The 20506-nt window shown below is 36.4% G+C and overlaps 1 protein-coding gene across 3 annotated transcripts in view; it reads right to left on the bottom strand.

Moving 5' to 3' along the window:
- Rpgr (retinitis pigmentosa GTPase regulator) overlaps positions 1-20506 on the bottom strand; it is a 53456-nt gene that overhangs the window by 8978 nt on the left and 23972 nt on the right. The window contains exons 12-16 of one of the 3 annotated variants that reach the window (XM_021725561.3): positions 15700-15797; positions 15229-15294; positions 12036-12965; positions 2243-2422; positions 839-896 (exon numbers count right to left, since the gene is read on the bottom strand). In XM_021725561.3, coding sequence (XP_021581236.1) covers positions 839-896; positions 2243-2422; positions 12036-12965; positions 15229-15294; positions 15700-15797 — 1332 coding nt within the window. Of the gene's footprint in view, positions 1-838; positions 897-2242; positions 2423-9251; positions 10772-10854; positions 12966-15228; positions 15295-15699; positions 15798-20506 lie in introns of those variants that run through there. The other 2 variants (XM_013358023.4, XM_078034970.1) reach the window with 2 other exon arrangements.

Genomic DNA, 20506 nt, shown 5'->3' with positions numbered 1-20506 from the left:
CTATCACTGACCCACATCCCCAGCCCATGCACAGTTATTTTTAATGAGAACATGATAAAAATCACACCCTGGTGTAGGGGTATTAAAACATAATGTAGGGACCATGAAGCAAAATCACAGATGATTTGGGTCTAGAAAATGTAGGTCTTGAGGGCAGTGACAATCTGCTCTATTCTGTGGCACTTGTTCTCTAATGCCAATAGCGTGGCTTGGGAAAGGACTTCTTTTCAATGCTCATGTAAGGTCAGAGACTCAGGTCTGGACCCCGGGCGGAATAACTGGCTGGCTACAGGGACTCTTGGCCAACATAACATGGGTAAAGAGATCCACAGTGCTCACCATAGATATAAACTGGGATTTGGGGCAAAATCTCAACTTAATAATACTGATTGAGTTGGAATAAAATAGGGAATAAAAAAAGCTGTCCTAAATCCCCGAACACTGACACATGAATACACATGAGTACAGTGACTATCTGTATATGACAGAGCTGTGGTACTTATGAGATCAGATAAGGGTGTGTTACATATTTCATAACTTGCTATGAGAGTCCTCTGACATAGAAATATAAAAAGCAGGGGCTGGGGTTGTGGCTCATCGGTAGAGTGCTTGTCTAGCATGTGTGAGGTACTGAGTTGATCCTCATAAAAATTAGTAAAATAAAGGCAGGTGTCCAACTACAACTGAAAAAAAAAACTTTAAAAAAAGTAATATATGTATTATAGTTACCCAATCATGGTGCACGTGCAAGCACACACACACATACATGTTCATATGTATGTATGTTATGTATCTAGATTTTTAAAAAATATGCTTTTGAAGTGAAGTATGCTCATACCTTTTGGATTTTCATTGTATTCACGAATGGCCCGTTCCTCTAGGTTGGCTTTTTTCTCCTATAAATAACAAAGAAACAATATGACAAAAAACATTTATGTGGTGGTAGAAAACTTAGTCTTAGTTTTAAAGCAGGGTTCCAGAGCAAGCTTTTATAATGACTTAAATGTGTGACAACCACTTAACTTTACTGGGCTCTTGTAAAATGGAGCATTTTAGATGTTGATTAACTGCTAATATCCTCCTAGCTCATAACTGTATGATATACATATATATGGATATATATTTATATATATCAATATATCATACTTATACCTACATATACTATATATTATATATAATTATATAGCATATATATTATATACATTACATACATATAATATATATGCTATACAATTAAAGAATTCTCAAAGAAGATTCAGGAATACCAATTAGTATATGATTTGTCTTAATATTTTAAAGTGTCAAATTGGTGTTTATAGAACAGTGATATTTTGTTAAGTTAAAAGTACATGCATATAAAACAAGGCATGTTTCACAACTACACATTCAAATAAAGGACAGATATGATTCAGTAGTTGTCTATGTTAGGGAAAAGGGAGACAGGCAGAGGCCTAAAAGGGAATGAATTTAAATACGAGAGAAGACCTTGGGTACAGAGCAAGGATGAGAGTATTTCAGCTATAGGCAAGACTAACTCATGTTCTTCATGAGAGTCCCAAAAGCGCAAATGAATTAATACAATGTCATTTAGTTTTGGGTTTCAGAATTCTGTGCCTCTGAAATGAATCCACAGTACTGTTAGCAAAACAAATGATTTCAAACCTATCAACTGTCTCCTAGCAAGGTCATTCTCAGACAAAACCACCAAATGCAGATTATATTTTTGGAATTTCTAGTTCCACTTTCAGGATAGTCTTTGTTTACTCAGTGATTCTCCCTCTTATTTCTCCTACATATACTTTTGTCTAGAGTGCATCTAAGGAAGAACTGATCGCAACCTCAGATACTGCTGTGACCAACTTTCTTTGCCTATATACATATACATGTGTGTGTATATATATATATCTCCCATTTCTGCCACCAGCACGAGGCTCCTAACTTTGCATTTCAGACTGGGTGCCCAACTTTTTGGTTCACTTCCCAACAATGTACTATTGTGGCCCATACAAGTTTATTTCCATTCATGTAGGGAACAGAATGCTACCAAGCAGTGCAGCAAATATGCTCTAGATGTTTGCTTGACTCATAAACTAGCCAAAGCCTTTTCCTGGCACATAAATGAAGTTATTCACATAACTATTTCTGTTCCCAAAGGAAACTGTAATCTTCCCTCTGCAGGGACCAGAGGACCCCCATGCTTCTCTTTGGCATGATCTCAGGACTTAAGCATCCATCATCATACCTCTGTATCAACTGCAGCTGGGCTGTCATGGATACTGTTCAACTTCTCTGTTTCACCATGGTCATCTGCAGAAATACTCTCATCACTTCCTACAGATTTCTTTTCTTCTGTCAGATATTTGTCATTGATATCCTTATTAACGTCTTCTGATTCTGTTCCAGTTTCTGAAGATTCCTCATTCTGTGACAAAATTGATCATCAGAGAAGAGTAAGAATTTCTTTTTTAAAAATTAGAGATTTGATACAGCTGTCATAAATAATTCATACCACCTAAAAGAACATGTAGCAAATAAAATCACATACAGAAGCTGAAAGAATAAAATACTGTGTAATCCATGATGAATATCAAGTTACTGTATTTTATGCATGCTTCTCTATTTCAACTACTAAGATTCCCAAAATTCTATTAGTACCTATGGCAAGGTTAAAATGGGAAAAAATGAAATTCATTTTCTTAACTGTCTCCAGAGTGCTTTTAAACTTGAGAAGTTAAAAAGCTTTTTATTTACTATAGCAGCATAACATTATTATGTTCATTTTCTAAGACACAGGGATTTAGAATTCCTCCAGTGGTCCAATTCACTGATATTCCATAAGAGAGGCAAGTATAACTATTTACATTTCAGGCAAAAAAGATAAAAAGATATAGTTTAAATGCTTTGCTCTTGGTTATTAAAAACAAAGGGAAAACCAATTGGAGATAGAATTTTGTTTATCTGGCTACTATTCACCCAATCCAAATTATAAAACACCCAGTGTAAGGATCAAACAGATGGTTAATAAATCATATAATAATATTAAGAAAAGACATAAAATATTAATTTTAGTCTTTGTTTTATACTGAAAAACATATTTGCAGTCAGGTTAGGTAGGGTTAACCATGAGGTAGATACCACTTACCAAAGACTTCTAAAACTTTTTTTCTGCATGTTTTCCCTCTAAGTGTATTATATGGTATATTATGCCTAGCCAGATACACATTGTGGGTAGTTAACATTATCAGGGACAACTTCACTTTGAAAGGGAATAAGAAGCAAGGCTACTAGATCAAAGGGTAATGGGTGATAAATAGATATATTCATAAATATATATAAATGAAAGGCTAACTAGAAATAACAGTGCTCCTGAGAAATAGAATTCCAGACTATGCCCCCAATGCCTCCACCCCCATCTCACAGAGGGAGGGTCAGTGAGAGCAGTGTTCCCAGAATAATCCTCACCTGGAGAGTCCGGCTAATCTAGCACCTGGGTCAACTCCAATCAGGCTTGTTAATTAAGATATTAATGTCATTATAGGATAAGAGCACGCTATTATAAAAAGGGATTTGGAGTTTTACCTTATTTAAAAATAAGCAAAACACAGCATCTGTTATAATGAATTACAATCTTACTCATTAACTAAGAAAATCTATAATAAAAAAAAAATTTTTGGAACTGCATCATTTTCTAAAATTTGAGAAAGCTATTAGAAAATGACATTGTTCACTAAAAATTACATCAATTTTAAGACTTTGAGCTTACTAAGCACATTTAAATTATTCTATACACATCTGGACAACGAGTTTAAATCACAGAAAACACTTTACCTTCAAACTGAAACAATTTAGGAGAGATTGGCAGAATACTGTCATTTTATAAAAATAAAGGGTGAAGTTTAAGCACATTCTTGGCACTAGAACCATATAAGGCATGTAAGGTAGTCTGAAAGGGTCAAGTATGTGTCTTATGTTAGGACATCAGTAAAGAAGCAAGTGGGCCTTGACCTCTTGGTTCAGACACAGCACAATGAGCTGAAGTCTTTGGTGTGGTTCCAGGTAACATTTAAAAAAATATTTCTGATGGAGATTATCAAGAAAGCCAACATTCCTTGTAAGTTTCAGTTTGTATAAGAATATAATTACAGGGCTTGGGGTGTAGCTCAGTGGTAGAGTGCTTGCCTAGCATATGTGAGGACCTGGGTTCAATTACCTGTATTTTTAAATACCAGGACATTAAAAAATCTACATTGCATATTTTAAGAACTAGAGATTGGTGTCAGAAATCAGCATAGTGGTTACCCTGGGGGGGGGGAATGGTAAAAGACTGGAAGGGAGCTTCTGGGGAGTCGATAGTATGCTTTTTCTTGATTTGAATGCTGATTAGTTTGTAACGTGTGTTCAGTTTGTGAAAAATGCATTGAACCATGTATGTATGGGATATGCATTTTGTGCATAGTATAGTTTTATACAGTTAAAAGAACCCTAAATTCCACAAAATTATAAAGCATAAAATTTTGTGCTATAATTCTGTATTTGTGATATGCTTCCATGTCACTTAGTGAACTTTTTCCAAATAGGTTATTATAGCCCTAAACATTTGCATCTTAAGTAATATCTGTCAGGAAAATGTCTTTATTTTTAAACTTTAAGTTCAGGGTTTTTTTAAGGGTAAGTTTTATTTTTTTCTTTGTGCATTTGGGTGTGTGTCTGTATGGCACTGGGGACTGAACCAGGGCCTTGTGCATGCTAGGCACATGCTCTACCACTGAGTTACACCCCCAGCCTTCATGTTTTAACTACACTAGAAATTACCAAGGTAGTAGTGAGGAGTGGGAAGGACATTAAATACAAAGGTTTAAGCACTGTTTTCTAAGCCTTGTTCTATCACTCACGGCCTCAGCATGACACCTAATCAATGTACTTTACAGGCTATCTGTAAAATGGGAAAATAACATTAGCAACACCTTATTCGGAGTGTTTGCGTAAAGATTAAAAAGACTACTTACACAAAAATAACATGAGTAAATAGTGCATATATTGTACATAAATATTATTTTATACAGGGCCCTCCATAAAGAATATTTCTAGTGTACTGAGGACTGGCAAAAAATAAGAAAGTTGGACATTTTTTGCCCTTATGTCATAGATCTTGTCATTAGAAAATAGTTTATTTAATGTACCCTTGTATTTATTCTACCCTCATCCGTACATCCTTTTCTTCTGAGCCAGGAGTCCTGCAGCTAAGCATGTAAGAAGGCAGCTGCATACCTGTTAGAAGAATCCATGGGACCTTAGCAAATTGGGGGTGCGTCAGCCTTGACTCTACTTCAAGCTAGGGTTGCCCCAGAGAATGATGCTCCTAGGCACTCAGGCTTTCCAAGCGAAGTCCAACTAATATTTTAATAATGTAAAATCTCCTCATATTTCAACATTGGCAACCAATCCAAATTTCTAAAAAATCACTGTGTACATAGGGCAGATCACACTCATGGGCTACCAGTTATGACTTCCAAATTCTTGTCTTGATACCATTTTAAAATCTCTTAAGTCTTCCTTCTTTCTAGGCACTAATCTCTTATTCCATTCTTAATTCTGTATTTTAATTGCTGAATGTATTGTAATTTAACTTTGAAAGATACAGACCTTCCTGCTGATAGGCATTTTCAGATTTATTCTTTATTTCCCTCTCTTTTTCTTTAGACACTTTATTTCCTTTTTGTATCTTAGACAAATATATGATTGCATGATCATACTTTCTGTGCTAATTACTTTATATAATTTGACAATAATGTTGGTACACAAGAAAATCTGTTGTGTGACAGCACTAACACCTACATTTTAGGTTAACCACTCGAGTGTGATCAGCCTTTCACTGCACTTCAAACATGGAGGGGCATTACTGACCCACATAATGGTGTATAAAAGTATTTTCACTCCACCTCTTGCTAAAGGGTTATCAATATTATAATCTAATTTATTCCCAAAGATCTATTCCCATAAGTCATTTTTGGTTGGTATATTGTATTTAAACAAAAGCCAAGTTCATAGGACTAAACTCATGCACATCAGTCAGTGACTTGAAAATTCCTGACTGTACCTTTGTGTGTGACTTGGTGTGATCAGAAACGATAATTACAGTGATACAGAATACTATTGCTGAACGCCCATAACATACTTCATGTACTAAGTACTCTGATCAAAGGACCCCTCCTTTATTAAAAGAGGAAATAAGACTCAGAAAGGTAAACAAAACAATAACTAGAAACCTTTTCCAGGGACGCAGGGCTAATCAGTGGAAGGCTGAGATTTGAATTCAGGTCTGGACCCTAGAACCCATATTATTTCCCAACTCTGCCCAAATAATTTGAAGATCATATGGGCTGCCCTCACAACTATTTTTTTCCCCTCCAACACTGATATTTAAAGTATCACAGACTCTTCTTGTGGTTCATAAGCTCCTACCAATAACATTCTTATGTACCACTGTACATATTAATAAACAAAAATTTAGAATATTTTCCTCAAAGTATCCAAGTCTTGAGAATATATATTTCCCTTTCTAAACTGAGAAATATGCCAGGAGCACTCTATGCCTGATATTTATTTTTCTAAGTTTAGAACTGATTCCATTCCATGCAAATGTCCCCTGTCTTCATCCTCCCTATCTTATTCCAGGCCCTCTTCATTCTTTGTCTGGTTACAACAACTGCCTCTTAACTGGGACTCCCAACTCATCCTTGTCCTCTTCAAATCCATGTTCCATATTGCTACTAGAATGATCACACAAAAAACCTTTAACATCTTGGTTAACAAACACATCAGGCCCTTTGCCTCTCTATTTCTAAGACCAAAGTATACCCTAGGCTGTCATTACTTCAAACATTCTCATGACTCCCATCAGCCTGGAAAGTCCTCATATCTCCTTGACCCATTTACCTGATTGTTTTATTTGACATGACTCAGTTCAAGTTTTCCCACTTGTTCCTAGGAAGCTCTTTCCTAACCATTGTCTAGCAGCTGAACTTCAATGCCAAACAAACACTAATTTCCCATTCAGACTACAGAGTTCCTTGAGATCAGGAGCCACATCTTACTCCCTGCATACCCAAAACATGAAAACCTTTTCTTCTTACTCATTAAGTAATTTAATGGAAGAAAAAAATCATAGAGTTGTTTTGAGGGTCATATTTTTGTCTGGGCAGTCCTGGCAAAGAACACAGGGTACCAGGAAACAAATAGCACAGTTAAGAAACATCCTTTGGAGAAATATATACCTAAAGTCCATGACAGCTAAGAGGGCCACAAGAGGTGGATTGTAAACTGTTCTCACTTTTTGAGATTGACCTGACTTGAGGAAGCTTCTGTTGCTTTTTGGTGTTTGGTACATAAGTATTTGTTGAATGAATAATAGGTACCAAATATTAAGCCATGATTCAGGTACTGGAATTGAATTTGCACAATGAAAAAAATAAAGGAAGGAACTACAGCACCTTCTTCTGGGTGCACATTTTATTTTTTATATATACACGAAGAGCAGTTTATCTCTATCATGAATTAACAAAAGACATTTCAGTTGTACTCACCTCAAGTGCTGCTGTTCAGCAGCAGCAGGTGCTTCTGCCAGTACTCCTCAGCAGCTTACCTTAAAAAGTCTTTTTCTGCCAAAGTCCTTATTAGGAAATAGTAACTCAATGGATTCTACATATATAACTTATACTTACTTCCCTCAGTAATGACCAGTGATAAGCTATAGTAAAAGCTCAAGAAACCAGCAGATAGGAATGATAAAGAAGCAACCAGTGATTTTAATCTAGGTAACCCAAGTGTTAATTCATGAGGGGCAATGTGGTCTCATTCTTAACTTCCTTTCCTTTCTCTCCTTATCTTTATATAATATTTACAAATATGCAATATATATATATATATATATATATATGTAATATTTATAAATAATCAAATCCCTTCTATTCATAAAGGTCTCGGTTCTTTTACCCACACCATCCCACCACTAACTAGCAACAAACTCCCTTCCATAAACTTCAGAGGGCAGGAGGCCTGCCACATAAATGATTAAATAAATGTTCATTGAGCAGTGGGCACTGAAAGTTTGCATGCTTAGTTTAGTCTAACTGTTAGTATGCTTGAAGGTGGGATGATTTTGGTGATTGAGAATTTTTTTTTCTGAGAAAAAGAGATACCAGCAATTCTGGTTCTGACAAAGCTGTAGTTGGTAAGGAATACTTAGCGTTCCTATAGAATTACTTAACTTGTCCATTCTAATTTCATACTTTTCCAGGTAAAGAAACCAAAGCCTGCAAAGGTTAAAAAAAAAAAAAACGGGCTCAAATTCATATAGCTTTAAAGTACAAATCTAGAAGTAGGGCCTTGGCCTCAAAATGACTAGTATACTGATTTTAACCAGAACATTATCCCTATAGAAACTACTGCTTCTAAGTTTTTGGCTATGGAAATGGAAAGAAATGTTGTCTAAAAGTGGATATCCAGACCAGCTGAAATACTAATACGTGCACACATTAGAACATGATTTCAGTATTGCTGGCTGGTTATCTCTTAATTGGAAGATGAATGCCGCTACCTTTAAGTTTAGTAACTTGAGTTTAGAGTTTCTCATCTCCCTTGAGTTCCTTTATGGGCTTCCTTTTGATCTCTGTCTCTATCATCCATCTTACTTAATCACTTTAAGTCTACTTTTTCAATATCCATGTTTGGCACATAAATTTTATTACAGTATTATTAATCCCACTTCTCAAACACTTAATGAATGTGGTAGAATTTGGTTGAGGGCTGCAATGCCAAATCAATGTATTTGGTTAGATATGGGAAGCTACCAGAGATTCTAGCAGTTAAGATACAATTTATAGCTGTTTCTAGAAAATGCTTCACTTTGATTCTAGTCTTTCTTCTCTTTTTCATTTTTACCTAAGAGAATCGAATGTGCAAAGTATTTATCTACACAAATTTCATAGGAAGTTTACCATCAAGTTTACTTCTTTGATTAAAATATAAGAAATCCCTCATGTCCAAAATATGGAAGTGACTGGGAAAGGAAATCAGTTGAAAAGGGAGCAATAAATACACAACAATACACAACAATCAAACTAACTGCATTTTATACACTGAAAATTTATGGGAAGACTAAAATTACTCTAGTGGATATTAGTCTAAATCTACTTTAGCCTCTTTAAATTTCAATATCTAGTACTAGACAGTTTCTTTTCACACACAATTACTGACTGTATACATTTAATCTTTATTTTACTGGAAACATCCTGATATGCAATAGACAAACTGAGAATTACAGGATAGTTAATGAAGAGTACATACAGGGCAGGTAACAGACACTGAGTTTGAAGGTTCTGACAGTACAGTTAGAGCTCAGAAATGATAGTTTAGAAATACAGAAGACAAGAGACATTAAAGCCAACAAAACTTGTTAAGAGTAGAAAACAAAAATTTATAAAAACTTAAGTTAACTTTAAAGTATATATTTTTCTTCCTTGAAAACTTATTATACAAATAACAAAAATGATAGAGCAAATCTGCTTGTCAGAATGGAAACAATGTTAAGAATTAGAAAAGACCATAGTTATATCATCTCATCCACTCTATTTCATGAATGAGGAATCAAGCTTACTGAATCACTTTGCCCATCTGATAAACACTTAAAAGTTATACATACTTTCAGATTACACATTTAAGTAAATCTCCATTTCATTAGGTATACTAATGAAATGGAGAGCTCAATTAGGAGGTAATCCCTGAACATAGCTGTCACTTTGTAGACACAGACTGAAAAAAATGTGCTAACATATGTATAAGAACTCAGAAATTCTGATAGCCCTTAAGAATCTATACTATTTTTAAATGGACTGATTATTAATACAAACAAAATACTCTTGTAGTATATTTCTATTTCCAAAATGTGACTTAATGATGAAAATATAATGTCAATTATCTGTTATGGTCTTTTAATATTTTCTGGTTATAAATTTATAATTTGGGGCAAAACTACAATGAGATGCCAGTTTAGAAGAAACTAATTTTGCAGTGCCTCCTTCTGCCTTTGACCCCTGAACACAACCTGCATCAGTTACTTCTTTACCACATGTAAAATAACCACAAAACAAAATCAGTTTAGTAAAATGAGTGCCAATCACATGCAAGGTGTTCAAATGATTTAGCTGGCCATAATCAGGTCAAATTTAAAGTCTATTACTTTAATTCCAAATAATGTGGTAATACATTATTCCAGAATTTTTTGGAACCTGGTGGCCCATTCTCTAAAAGTTGTTTTGACTGCACTGGCCTTTTGAACCTCTGCTCTTTCCCCCTTCCCTGTGAGTTAGTAACAGACTTTTTTTGATATGTTCTATGTCTGTCACATTCCATAGATCCTTTTATTTTGCTCTCTTTTTTGGACTCTTTTCTGTTACCCTGATTTTCCTTCTCTTTTTCACCCATTTCCTGGTATTTCCCCTCTTTTTCCTCATTGTCTACCTCTTCTTCCTCCTCCCCTTCCCTCTCCTTCCTTTTCCTATTCTCCCCTTCCTCTTCTCCCTCTCCTTCCCTTTCTTCTTCTTCTTCTTCTTCCCCCTTTCCTTCGTTTTCCTCTTCTCCTTCCTCTTCTTCCTCCTCTCCTTCATTTTCCCCTTCTCCTTCTTCCTCTTCCATCTCCTTCCTCACTTTCCCCTCCTTCATTTCCCTCCTCTCCTCCTCTCCTTCCTCTTCTTCCTCTCTCCTCTCTTCTCCTCTCTTCTCTCTCCTCTTCCCTTTCCTTCCTCTTCCTCCTCCTCTTCCCTCTCCCTTCCTCTTCCTCCTCCTCTTCCCCTCTCCTTCTCTTCCCCCTCTCCTTCCTCGTCTTCCCCCTCTCCTTCCTCGTCTTCCCCCTCTCCTTCCTCGTCTTCCTCCTCTCCTTCCTCGTCTTCCTCCTCTCCTTCCTCTTCCTCCTCTTCCCCCTCTCCTTCCTCTTCCTCCTCCTCTTCCCCCTCTCCTTCCTCCTCTTCCCTCTCTCCTTCTTCACTTTCCTCTTCTCCCTCTCCTTCCTCATCTTCCCCTTCTCTTTCCTCTTTACCTCGCTCCTCTTCTTCCCCATTTTCCTCTTTTCCTTCCTCTTCCCCTTGTTCCTCTTCCCCCTCTCCTTCTTCCTCTTCCCTATTTCCCTCACTTTCCCCTTCTCCTTCCTCTTCACCTTGTTCCTCTTCTCCCTCTCCTTCATTTTCCCCTTCCTCTTCTCCTTCTTTGCCCTCTCCTTCCTCATCATCTTCTTCTTCTTTTCCCTTTCTTTCTTTCTCTACCCTCTCTCCTTCCTCTGTTTCCCCATCTCCTTCCTCTTCCTTCCCCTCCTCTTTCTCTTTTTCTCTATCTCTTTCCTCCCCTCCATTCTTTTCTCCATCTTCTTTCTCCTTTCCCCCTTTTCCTTCCTCTTCACTTTCTCCTTCCTCTTCTGCTCTTTCTTTTCCCTCTCCTTTTTTATTCTTCCCATCCTCCTCTTCTTCCTCTCCTTGCCCCTCCTCCTGCTCTCCTTGCTCCTCCTCCCTTTCCTCCTGCTCTCCTTGCTCCTCCTCCCTTTCCTCCTGCTCTCCTTGCTCCTCCTCCCTTTCCTCCTGCTCTCCTTGCTCCTCCTCCCTTTCCTCCTGCTCTCCTTGCTCCTCCTCTCTTTCCTCCTGCTCTCCTTGCTCCTCCTCCCTTTCCTCCTGTTCTCCTTGCTCCTTCTCTCTTTCCTCCTCCTCTTCTTGCTCCTCCCCTTCTCCATCCTCCATCTCTTGGTTTCTTTCTTCCTGGTGGCCTTTGTCCCCCTCCTTTTTCTTCTTTTTTACCTCATCTCTTTTCTCCCACTCCTCCTCCTCTTTTAGGTACTTGCCTTCTTTATCCAGACTCTCCATTTTTCCTCTTCTTTCATCTTTCTCCCCTTCCTCCTTCCCATGCCATTGTTCCACTTCTGAACTACCCTCCTCACAGATTTGGTTCCTTTCACCTTCAGTCCCATCCTCCGCCTCTCCCTTGCCTTCACTCACCTCTGCTCTGTCTGAAAGGTCATCTGACAGGGTTCCTGCTTCCTCCTCCTTTGTCTCTCCTTCCACCTCCACATTTTCCTTATGTGCCTCTACCACTTGCTCCTCTATTCCACTTCCTTCTGAATCCTCTGTTCCTTCCTGTTCCTCTGGTATCTCTGACAAGTGGTCACACTTAAAATCATATTTTGTCATGAATCTGGATACTCTGGGTTCAGTCTCGAGTCCTTGTTCGACATATTTTCTGCTGAACCACATGTGATGATCAGTTTCCAGTTCATCCTCTTTCTCTTCACTATCAAATTCTATTGACTCGGGCTGATCCAATATGTCGGCTGTACCCATCTGTCTCTGGCTTTCACATTCCATGTAACTGTCTGGCTCCTCTATCAATTCTCTTTCAGGGTCAAAGATCATATCTTGCTGCCTACTTTTCCTTTCCTGAGTAAAGCCTTTGTCGTCTTCATCCTCAAAATTCACATCTTTTTCTGGTAACTCATCAAAGAATGTATCATATGGTAAACATTCTATATTCTCTTTTTTTTCTTGTATATCTTTCAGACCTGCCATTTCCATCAGCTCAGTTTTCTTCTCAGACACTATTTCTTCTCCATCACTTTCTTTTTCTGTGTCCTTAGTATCAAGTTCATCAACCTCACTTTTACTCTCATGTCTAAATATCTCTTTTTGCAAGCCCTCTTCATTGATGTTGGCCTCAGGGTCCTCCTGGTCTGAGTCATTATCTACTTCCTCATCTGTAAAGGTTTCCATAGTCTCAGCTGCTTGCATCATGAAGATCCCTTCATCTACCTGTTCCTTATATGATTTCCCTTCTTTCATTTTTGATACCTCTTCATATTCATATTCATTACTATCATCATCATTTTCAGTACAAGCTGCATGCTGAATCAATTGGTCAACTGCTTCTTGTTTCTGTAAATTTTTTGAAGTAATCATCATACTACTATTAGTTGACAATGGCAACTTTTCTTCTATAAATTACTGCTACGATTTTACACTTTTAAAAGTAGAATAAAAACGTCCAGATAGAATAAAATTATCAGATATTTTGCTGAGGTTTTATTTTCTTTAGGAAAATATAGCAGTATATCTAATTTTGACTTAGTAACATGTATCTGTGTTTGTTTAGCTTTCAGTTTTAATCATGTGCCTTAATTCTGCCAATCACAATTCCAATATTTATTATCTACCCTTTTTCTCAATTGGAGTAAAGCCTTACATTATGACATTTCCAGACTGATTTTGCAAGATGCTATTTCAAAATTTACACCACACTTGCATGAATCATTTCAGTATAATTTTTCCACCTTCTCTATCATTTTTAATATCCAAATTTTGATTAGTCTTTGAGTTCATGAAATCCACAAAATTAATCAATATATGAAAATTTTTAAAATTGAAAAAAATGAGTAGCTTATTTTTAGAAGAAAAAAAGGAAAACTGCACATGAAAATTTTTTAAATCTATAAGCTAATAACAATTTTTTCTTTCCTAAACAAAATCTTTGTATGAATTTTCAAAAGTTTTACCCTATTATATTCTTTAAAATAATTTGCAAACATGAAAAATCACTAAAAAGAAAAAAAATACTTAGGGCAAAATGTAAGATTTAGGTAAAAACTATGAAATCACACATTGAGATTTGAATGATATATCAACAATATAAAAATAATTTCCTGCTGAACAAAATAAGGCAAAACCAAATTGTTGACCTAAATTCTACAAGTTAATGAATTCAAATATTTGATGAATTTGGATCTCTGGATGGTAAAAGCTCACAAAATCAAATTTTATAAATTGTGATGAGTGTTAAGGCATAGGAAGAGGTTCAACTTTTACCAAAGAAATAATTAAAACAGGACAAGTTACGAATTAACAAACTGATATAGAGAAATGGTATAACAAATATGTTTTACTTACTAAAGTAGGCCTGATAGAGCCTAAACTTAAAAGGACTATCTAAAGTATAAAATACATATCAGCTTAAAAGGAAGTACTTTTTTCTTCTATTATGTTCTAGGTCTGTCATTTCAAAAGTACTAAAACTTGAAAGTTCTTTCCAGAGCCCTAAGAGAAACAGGCCCAACAGTCAGAACTGATTTCTAAATGTATGTGCCTTTCTTTTCCCAGAACAGTAAGGTAGCCCAGAAGAGGCAGAGCCCAGAGTCTAAGAGCAGAGAAAGGAAAGAGGAAAGATGGAAGTATAGTCAGTAACTAAAGCAGTTAACATTCATTGAGCTTCCACAACTGCGGTGGAAGCCATATTCAAAGGCATGCTGTTATTCACCATGACTCTCACTGATATACACAGGACTAATGAAGACTGGCTCTAAATTTTTATGATTTATCAAGATGCTCTTTAATTTCAGTGGCTTTGGTTTGAAGAATTTTTATCTTAATGTGGCAAAGACACTAGAAATAGAAAATGTTTTTTACAGCCTCCTTCCTTTAATTTACATTTCTCTGCTTTATTTTTCTAATCTCCAAACTCCTCACCCTTTTATCCCACTAGTTCTTAAAGCCAGGGAAAGCAAAAAATCTAAGGGAAGGCCTTTATTTCTCCAGGGTTGTGGAAGACATAGACTACTCCTTCCTCTTGCTATTTGTTATTCATTAAAGGTCTCCTTTTCACCCATAAACAGTCTCGAGTTTCCAAATATTTATTTTAATAATGTTTTATGCTATCCATTCCTTGATAAATTAAAGACAAATCTAAAAATTAGAAGTGATTATCAAATATTTTTACTAAAATCACAAAATATCAGACCTAGAAAAAAATGTTAATATCACCCAGTAAAGTCAGCATAGTAACTCACCCAACATCATATTCAACCAGTCAGAGAGCCACTCTGATAAACAGTGGCCTCTTTCTATAAGTAAGAAATACAATTATGAACTATTGCTAGACAGAAGAAAATATAATTATCACAACTTAAGTTAGTAACTCCAAAGAACAAATTTCAGTAATGAAATTCTAGCATTCTTGCTGCATCACAGAAAATACATACCAACAGAACAAGACAAATGGAGGTCATCTACATTGTGCTCCTCTGTCCTTTAAATTCTTAAATAAATGAATACTTACCTTTCTTGTGGTCTTCCCAGAAACTTTTCAAAGCAAAATAATTTAAACTGTTCTTACCTACCATAATAAAAATAATACTCTATATTATACCTTTTGTTTTTGAATTGGCGAAAATGTTAATGACTTGTCATCAGAATTCAGGTTCATCATATGTGTCTGAAATAAAAACAAGTATATGTTCTCAAAAATATAGGAGATACATAGGCTAATGCAGGCTATATATATGATCGTGCATTCTAAACACACACACACACACACACACACACACACACACACACACACACACACGCACAGTAAAATGAATGCCAAACAGTTCAGACAGTAATACAATCTACTCTCAATTGCCATGCTAATAGTGTGAAGATAGAAATAAATTTTATCATACATTAATTGAACTTTGTTTGCTAATTTTTAACCAATAAAGTTGGTTAAAATTAGCAAAACCAAAGAAATAGTTTTTTTGTGCACCAGATTATAGAAGATATATACATACATGTTCACACATAAACACATGAACCAAAATTTATACCAAACTCATCTAGATAGATACAGAATCATTACCATATTTAAGATATCATTAGTTTCTTCAAGGCTTTCTGAATCTGCTGCTGAAGAATTTTCTGTCTCTTTCTCCTTGGTCATGTTATCTTGAAGAAAGTCTGAATGATGAGAAGGAAAAAGGAAATCCAGATTTCAATAGAAATATAAAAAGCAACTAGACAGAAATTCTATAATACAAAGTGTGAGTACAATTTTACCAAAGGTCCTTTGATTTAATGTCAGGGGAGCTGAACAGAAGTAAACCACAGTAATAACGTGTTTTAAAATCTCTTTTTCAAGGTTTAAGAACTTTGACACCAATTAGATAATAACTGTGTCATTCATATGGACAGGTTAATACTGCTCCTTTGGGATACCTACAACCCACATATTGAACACTGGATGCTAGCCCCAAGAAAGATCCCAATCACCCATATATTCCTGGATTTTTACCCCAGTGTAGCTCCCCTATACATCATATCAGGTTGTATGGCCAATTAAATAAAGCAGACATAACTATGATGTCATTCTAGCTCTGCTTTGCTACACGCATGCTCTCTTTTGGATCACTTACTCTGGAGGAAGCCACTTTGTGAGCATCTTTACATAGAAGCCTATGTGAAGAGTACAGGAAGCCCTCTGCCAATGGCAACATGAATGAGCTGGAAATTCAACTACAGCCCTGTATGACAGTGTGACTTTAACTTGATGAGTGAGCCTGAGCCAGAATTACCCAGTTAATGTGATCCTGGATTCTTGACTCTCAGAAACTATGTGAAATAGTGTCTGTCATTTTAACTTGCTAAGTTTTATGGTCATTTTTAAATGTAGCAACAAATAACTATCTCAAGTACCTTTCACAGAAAATGGCAAGTTATTATATCATAAAGCAGAAAATTAAAAGTCATAAGCTCTATTTGACCTTATATTTTTCTAAAATTTCTCACTATATCCTCTTTGATCACCTGTCCATTTATTTGAGGGGAGTTTCTTAAATGAAGTCTTAACTACAAAATGCCAGTCCACACTGATCTGTCCATTTTAAATCTATTCAACTCCATGAGCAAGTACTCATTTTGTATCTATTCCATGTGTTGTAATATGCAGAGACAGTACTTAAATTTTAACTGCTAATTCTTTTGTTGTTCATTATCTATATTTAAGTTTTACAACAGATGCTGATATACATAGACTATAAGTTCATTAAGAAGTAGCAATTATCAAGGGAATATAAAAACATAGAGGAAAGAGAAATCACACATGAATGTTGGGAATCAGGAATGGTTTCACTAAAGAGGTGCATGGAAGGATGAGTAGTGTTCTGAGAGGCAGGCAGAGATAGAGCTGGAAAGGGAATAAATGAATTCCCATTCCTAATAAAGCCAAGGAGTAGGAAGAGAAGCACATGGAAGGAAGCAACTTGTGTTGAAGGCTGCCAATGTCCTAAGAACATATACTCTTTTGTGTGTTGTATTAATACTATGATAACAAGAAAGGTTAAACATTATATTCTCATTTTGCAAATGAGAAAAGTATACTTAATTTACCATTATAGTACTTAATGTCAATCTCAGGTCTATGCGACTCCATAGCCCATGTTCTTTCCAGTAAGTCAGACTCTGAATTGCTCAGTTTGATCAAAATCAGGGGTAACATTTTTTTTCTCTAAAAGACCACACAGTAAATATTTTATGATTTGTGAGCCATATAGTCTCTGTCCTAACTTAACCTCTGACATTGTAGAATGAAAACAGCCATAGACAACACATGAAAGAATGGGTATGAATGGGTTCAAATAGAAGTTTATTTACAAAAACAGGTGGATGGCTAGATTTGGTCCATGGGTCATAGTTTCCAGACTCCTGATTTAAATAAAGGTTATAAGAAAAAAAAGATTACTGAGAGAGCCAGAAAAGCAGTTGAGAGTTATAAGGAAACATTTATTTTCATAAATATCAGGGATCCTCTGAAGACAGTGGAGCAGACAGGATCTGAACTGGACTTAAGGGAGATTAATGTGAAAAGTGTTACATTGGATATACTGGAGGTAAGAAAATGTAGGTTTAGAAAATAGAGTAGCTTTTTTAAGCTGATGGCTTTGTCTCAGATGAGAACACAGAAATCACTAGACATGATGTGCTTGATCTTATCACCAACATACACTATTACCTAAATTTGTGCCCAAGTTCTCATTTTCCTGTTAATGTAAAATGTCTTTCCTATTACCAAAGACTGCTCTGTATGCCAGCCTCTTCTGTCTTCCAAGAGCTTTGCATCTTGTCTCCTAGGGCTACCAAGATCTTCTGATTATAGGTATACACATGTGTTCCAGTTTTTCCCATGGATCCCACAGTTCCCTCTAGCTGCCTGCCAAGTGTTCTGGACTATCTCATGACCAAATAAGCAAAATAATGATCTATACAGCCTATCTCCTCTTCACTTCCTCATTCCCTATTCATGCTTTAATACTTATCATTCTGGCTTCTGTGATCTTTCCTTGGAACTGCTCTTTGTTGAGGTCACCAGTAATCTCCAGGATACCAAATGCACTGGATGTTTCTTTGAGTTCTTTTCCCTTAATCTTTGAGCAGAGATTTGCATTCATGCCTCTACTTTTTCCTAATTTTCCTCCTCCTCTCTTACTGACTGATGAGATCGAGAAGGATATTCTTATGTCTATATCCTGGTCCCTCTTCTCTTCTGACTCTACTCTCTGTTGATCTCACCAACTTTGTACATTTTAAATACCATTTCTCTACTGATGGTTTCCAAATTTTATCACTAGTTCAGAGCTCTTTTCTGAACTTTAGGCTATTTTTCAACTGCCTGCTTAATATTTCCATTTGCATGTCTCAAAGATACCCCAGGCTCAATTCTTAAATTTCTTCCTCAAACTTGTCCATCATCCTATTGCTTAGGAACTACCCTTGATTCTTCCCTTTATGTCATCCCTATGTGTAATCTATTAATATGATAAGCAAGTCTAGTTGTTATATGTCTGAAACATATCATCTCAACTGCAAAGACCTTGGTCCACACATTGCTATCTCTTGCAAAAAAAAAAAAAATCTGACAAGTATTCTTCTTCTTCTTCTTCTAATATGGCTTCCCTAGAATCCACATGGAGGTAGAAATGATCATTTTAAAATATCAATTGGATTGGAACATATCAGTCCACTCTTTAAAACCCACTAATTGCTTTTTATTGTATTTAAAACCATTCAAGCTTGACACAGTAGTGCACACCAGTAATTCCAGCTACTAAGTAGGTTCAGGCAGTAGGATCAAAGTTTGAGGACAGCCTCTGCAACTGAGAGACCCTGTCTCAAAATAAAAAAGACTGGGGATGTAACTGAGCAGTAAAGTATCCCTGGGTTCCATCCCTAGTGACATACACACTAACACACACACACACACACACACACACACACACAGAGAGAGGGGGGAGAGGGAGAGGGAGAGGGAGAGGGAGAGGGAGAGGGAGAGGGAGAGGGAGAGAGAGAGAGAGAGAGAGAGAGAGAGAGAGAGAGAGAGAGAGAACCATTCAAATTGAATAGGCTCTTTCTGGCCTATAAACTGAGGAATAATTTTTCACTGTCTTTTCTCCAACATCATCCTGTTCTGTCTTTTCCCTCACTTTATAGCCCTACTGGTCTTTCCTTTTCTTTGCCTCTTATTTTCTCTGCCAGGAATGCAACTACTGTCAATTTATGTGGCTATGTCTTATCCTTTATGTTTTAGCATGAATGGCATCTTCTCAGCAAGACCTACCCTGATCCATTTTCTTCCCTTATAAAGACAAAAGTCTGCAAATGATTTAGAACAAATCATATCATATACTGAGTATAACTTATAAGATAATTATTATAAAGAAAGTTTTATCAGTCACAAAAAGATAAGGGAAAATTTTCCTTTTGATCTAGGTACAAAATTATGTATATATTTACACTTAAATCTCTTGAAGTGGGAAATGACTTTCTTTCCCCAAACCACATACTTTTCTTCCCTGTATACAGTGCTTGTCAGAATTTACTACTACACTTTCCATGTCTAGGACTGAAAAGCATCATTTGACATTGATTTTTTTTGCGAGGTGGGGGGTCCTGGGGTTGAACCCAGGGGCATTTAACCACTGAGCCACATCCTCACCCCTTTTTTTGCATTTTATTTAGAGATAGGGTCTCACTGAGTTGCTTAGTGCCTTGCAAAGTTTCTGAAGCTGGTTTTGAACTTGTAATCCTCCTGCCTCAGCCTCCCAAGCTGCTGGGATTACAGGTGTGTGCCACCGCACCCAGCCTTGACACTGATTCTTATTTCAAAAAGACCATACAGGAGAATTAGGGTTGTAGCTCAGTGGCAGGGCACTTGCCTAGCACATATGAGGTACTGGGTTCAATCCTCAGCACCACATAAAAATAAATAAATAAAATGAAGGTATCGTGTCCATCTACAACTTAAAAAAACAACATACAAAAGTTGTGGTGAAGAAACTCAGCTCATTATCAAGGTCCTGTGTCTAGATGATAGATTGCAAACAATAAAAATTATGTGCCATGGTTCTTAATTCCCAATGTACAGGTTTCTCTTTCTCTTTTCTTTTTTGGTACTGAGGAGTGAACCCAGGGGGCACTTTATCACTGAGCTACATACTCCATCCCTTTTTAGTTTTTGAGATAGGGTCTCTCTAAGTTGCTTAGGGCCTTGCTAAGATGCTGAGTCTGGCTTCAAATTTGTCATCATTCTGCTTCAGCTTCCCAAGTCACAGAATATGGACCTGTTCCACCAAGCCTAGCCAGGTTTATCTACTTAAATTTCAAATCTACTTCTT

This window comes from Ictidomys tridecemlineatus, chromosome X (genome assembly GCF_052094955.1).
Source record: "Ictidomys tridecemlineatus isolate mIctTri1 chromosome X, mIctTri1.hap1, whole genome shotgun sequence".
In the NCBI taxonomy this organism is placed as follows: domain Eukaryota; kingdom Metazoa; phylum Chordata; class Mammalia; order Rodentia; family Sciuridae; genus Ictidomys; species Ictidomys tridecemlineatus.
The sequence above is the reverse complement of the archived record's forward strand: the minus strand, read 5'-3'. Positions and strand labels throughout refer to the sequence as shown.